Here is a 3,782-nt window from a genome sequence, read left to right as displayed (position 1 = left end):
TATATCCACTCGATAAATAAATAAATAAAACTTGTGTAATATTTCGTCGCATTTTGTAGTAAAAATTAATACTATTTCGTACACCCCGCTGCACACATCAATTGTTCGCGTCAAAAGGCGTTTTAAGTTCTCAAAACTTAAATTATTATTTGCATACAAGCCAATGTATACTCGTTTATACTCCAAATTTAATAATGCTAACCGACGCATACTATTGTGCACATAGTCGACGCTTTTCATTGCATTAATAAGTAAAATATCTAGAGTCTTCTAAGTGAACCAACACTTAGGCCAGTGGGCAAGCAACCCCAATGATTGTCATTTATAGTCATGACTTGCAGTCTTCTAGTCTGCGAGAGTGTGTTGGTCTAGACAAACCAATGTCCGTTACCGACCCTAAAATCTAACCTTGTAACCTTATAACCAAACAGGCTTCTGTCACGCGGGAGCTAGAGATCATCCCTTAAAGAGGCAGGATGCACATTATTGCTATCATATTGTGCCTCAAAATGTAACCAAACACTTCTATTAAGAAATTAAATATATTTATTGCAAAACAAATCAAATTCACAAGTCATAGCTAAATGACAACTTCTTGCAACCATAATAGAAATATGAGTTGTCTCATAAGTAAATAAAGCAATATTTTAATTAAACTAAAAAATGCAAGTGCTTAAAAGAGCGGGGTGATCAATCCCAAGTGTTGCTGTCTTACAATTATAAGTAACATCTTTTCAAATTGGTTGCATGCCACGTACTCATTCTCCATCAAATCCTGCAAGGATATAAGAGCCTGTTGCACTTGTGCCAATAACTTCATAATGACCTTACCAGTTGGCCTCAGTTTCCCAGTATTCTCTGCACGACTTGCCTCATTATTGCGCCATACAAAATCCCCAATTCTAGATGACATTGGCTTGGCGCGTTTATCATAATACGTAGATATTTTCTGTTTGTTGACTGCTTCACGTATGGATGCGATCTCTCTGCACTCCTCTAACATATCTAGATTAGCGTGCAAGCCTTCATCATTACTTGACTCGCTAAAGCTCAGTATCCACTTTGTTGGAACCAACAACTCAGCGGGGATTACAGCTTCCGTTCCATAGACCAAACTAAACGGTGTTTCACCTGTGTTATTCTTGTGAGTAGTATAATGCGCCCATAAAACACTGGGGAGCTCATCAACCCACTCATTTCCATACAATCCCAAGCGTGCCTTTATTCCCCTAATGATATCTCGGTTCGTTAATTCACATTGTTCGTTTGCCTGTGGGTGAGCGACTGAAGTAAAAGACTACTTGCTGTTCAATTCTTGACACCAGGATATGAAGGGTTCTCCCTCAAACTGGGTGCCATTATCGTTGACAATTTCATTGGGGATACCAAACCTGCACATAATGTCTTCCCAAAAGAAGTTTCGAATGCGCCTGCTAGTAATTGTTGACAATGTCTTTGCCTCCACCCATTTGGCATGTGCTGTTGACACGACCGGCATGCCCTCATAACTACTGACGCATCGTTATGGATAGTGGTCCAGTAATACCCTATGCGCATTAACTATGTGGCAATAGTTCTATATCTTGAATTGTAACAACCCGACTTTTTCTGTTTACTATCGTTACTTGTCCGTTAAGTATTTAACAGTGTTTACTTAGACTTTGCGTATTTAATAGAATTAAATGCATATTTGATCCTAGTGGATTACTTGAATTAATATGTTATATTAATTTATGAACTTATTTCGGATAGCGAAATAACTAGAAAACGTTACGATTAAGTTAATCGTCTAGAAAGCTTTTCAGTTTACGGGACTCTGAAGAACGAGAAAATAATTATTTTTAATAATTATTAACTTTAAGAAAAACATATTTGATTTATTATATATTTAATGAATTAAACTTGGTGGGATGCGTTTTAACGATCAGTTAACGTTCCGGGAATCCGGTACGGTTAACGGCAACTAGAAACGGACCACACTTAGCGTACTAGCAAGCCAAAGTATAATGTAATTTAATTTTAATAATTATAATATATAATTATTATGTTTTAAACATACTTTCAATTTATTAGAATTTATATAGATTAAGAACGCGAGAAATTAACGTTTATCGATCCGGTTTGCGTTTTCGGTTAACGACACTTAGTGGGTACACTTAGGGAATTTATCTAGCAACATTGGTGAGCCCAATAACTCCCTTTTTACAGTCCTTGGTCAAAATTTACAAGGGGAGGGCCTTCTTTGATTTATTTTGGGCTAGTTGTTATTTGAGTCCATGTAAATTAGGCCCTAACTTATCCTTAAACCTAATTTAATCAAACAAAAGGCTTCCATTCTTCCCTCTCCCCAAAACCATAACCAAGAACAGCTCCCAACACCCTCTACATGTCGACATCTTCATCCTCATCTGTAACGACCTGACTTTTTCGACTTGCTTTTGTGCCTTGTGTTTTTGCAAAACTGCGTATTTGTGCGTACTGTGCTACTTTATACTCTGGAATCTTTATATACATGGTTTACTTTCATTTATATATTAAAACGTGCCTTAGAGTACGTAGTATACTTAACTTGATCACCGGAAGCCTTTATGACCGTTAGTGTCACTTAACGTTTCGAATAAACCGCGAACTACGTACACGTTTAACTTTTGTCATAACCGGAATATTATGACTGCGAAATATTAATTATTATTTTATAATAATAATTATTTAGGTTTTTAGATGCTTAATTATGCGTAGTAATTTACTTATGCTTACTAGTTAGTCTTGTTGGACTTTCTACCTTACTGGACCTTAGCCCACCCTACACTAGTTAGTGGACTATTTAATTAGCCCAATAAATAATGGCTAGTGACCCATTAATAAGTAAGATAAATGCCCATTTATTAGAGGGAACATGCTAGCGTTTGTGTCAAGTATTATCCTTAATGTTGCATGGGATCCTAACATAAGCACCTACTTTAGACAACCATTAACCAAAAAACAAACTTTTGTCTCCCTGGTCCCCCTCCCTTGCTCACGGCCACAACACCACCACCACCTCCTCACCATCTATAAATACTAGTCTTATTCCATCCATTTTACACTTGCTCTCATTTGTTATCACACCCCCAAATAGGGCCTGGGGTATTTGTGACTAATTATATCAAATCACAGTTGCATAAACGAGAACGACTCTACATGAGACGTTTTGTTGAGTTTGCAGCGGAAGATAAATATGTCTTTAATTGATATGATATGTAATGAAGACTCCAAGCATAGCAAGCAATCATCATCAAAGCAGTAGATATACAGCGGAAGCAATACTTAAGTACATGAGAATAAACATGCTTAAAAAGGTTAACACGAGGTTGAGTGAGTTCATAGGTTTGTCATAAATAATGATTTCAGTAATAGTGTTAGACCACAAGATTTGTTTTCATAAGTAGATCACTCAGATCCAGTCAAGTTGATCTCCCGCATGATCAAAAAGTTATGCCAGTGCATGATATTTAGACTAAACGTTGTTTGTCCCGTGACAAGTTGTTCTGTCCTTGTAGTTTAATTTCATTATCAAGTAATACAAAGACTTAGTCAAATGTATCGGGGACGTTACTCCCGATAGGCCTATCCCCAATAATTAAGAATGCCGCAACAATTAAAAATATCACTCTAGGGACTTAGTCGGATATAGCCGGGTATAGCATAGTTTTAACAGTTGGTACTGATATTTAGACTAGACTTTCAAGTTTGCCCCGTAACAAGTTATCGTTTATACTTGTCGGTTAGGGACTTGCTGGTCA

At 36.8% G+C, this 3,782-nt stretch overlaps 1 protein-coding gene across 1 annotated transcript; it reads right to left on the bottom strand.

The window, feature by feature from the left end:
- Nucleotides 1-673: 673 nt before the first annotated feature.
- LOC139902413 (uncharacterized) lies at nt 674-1,557 on the bottom strand. The gene is made up of 2 exons (XM_071885042.1): nt 1,392-1,557; nt 674-1,284 (listed from the first exon to the last, which is right to left on the bottom strand). The coding sequence occupies exons 1-2, from the start codon at nt 1,555-1,557 to the stop codon at nt 674-676; spliced, it is 777 nt and encodes a 258-aa protein (XP_071741143.1).
- Between the last annotated feature and the right edge of the window lie 2,225 nt (nt 1,558-3,782).

This window comes from Rutidosis leptorrhynchoides, chromosome 3 (assembly GCF_046630445.1).
Source record: "Rutidosis leptorrhynchoides isolate AG116_Rl617_1_P2 chromosome 3, CSIRO_AGI_Rlap_v1, whole genome shotgun sequence".
Classification (NCBI taxonomy): Eukaryota; Viridiplantae; Streptophyta; class Magnoliopsida; order Asterales; family Asteraceae; genus Rutidosis; species Rutidosis leptorrhynchoides.
This window is presented reverse-complemented; position numbering and strand designations above follow the sequence as displayed.

Bases quoted from the DNA above. Each gene is read 5' to 3' on its own strand.
- LOC139902413 (XM_071885042.1), bottom strand. From the start codon at position 1,557: ATGCGCATAGGGTATTACTGGACCACTATCCATAACGATGCGTCAGTA. The intron at 1,285-1,391 runs GTTTGGTATCCC...CTTTTACTTCAG, and splicing joins TGGGAAGACATTATGTGCAG to TCGCTCACCCACAGGCAAAC.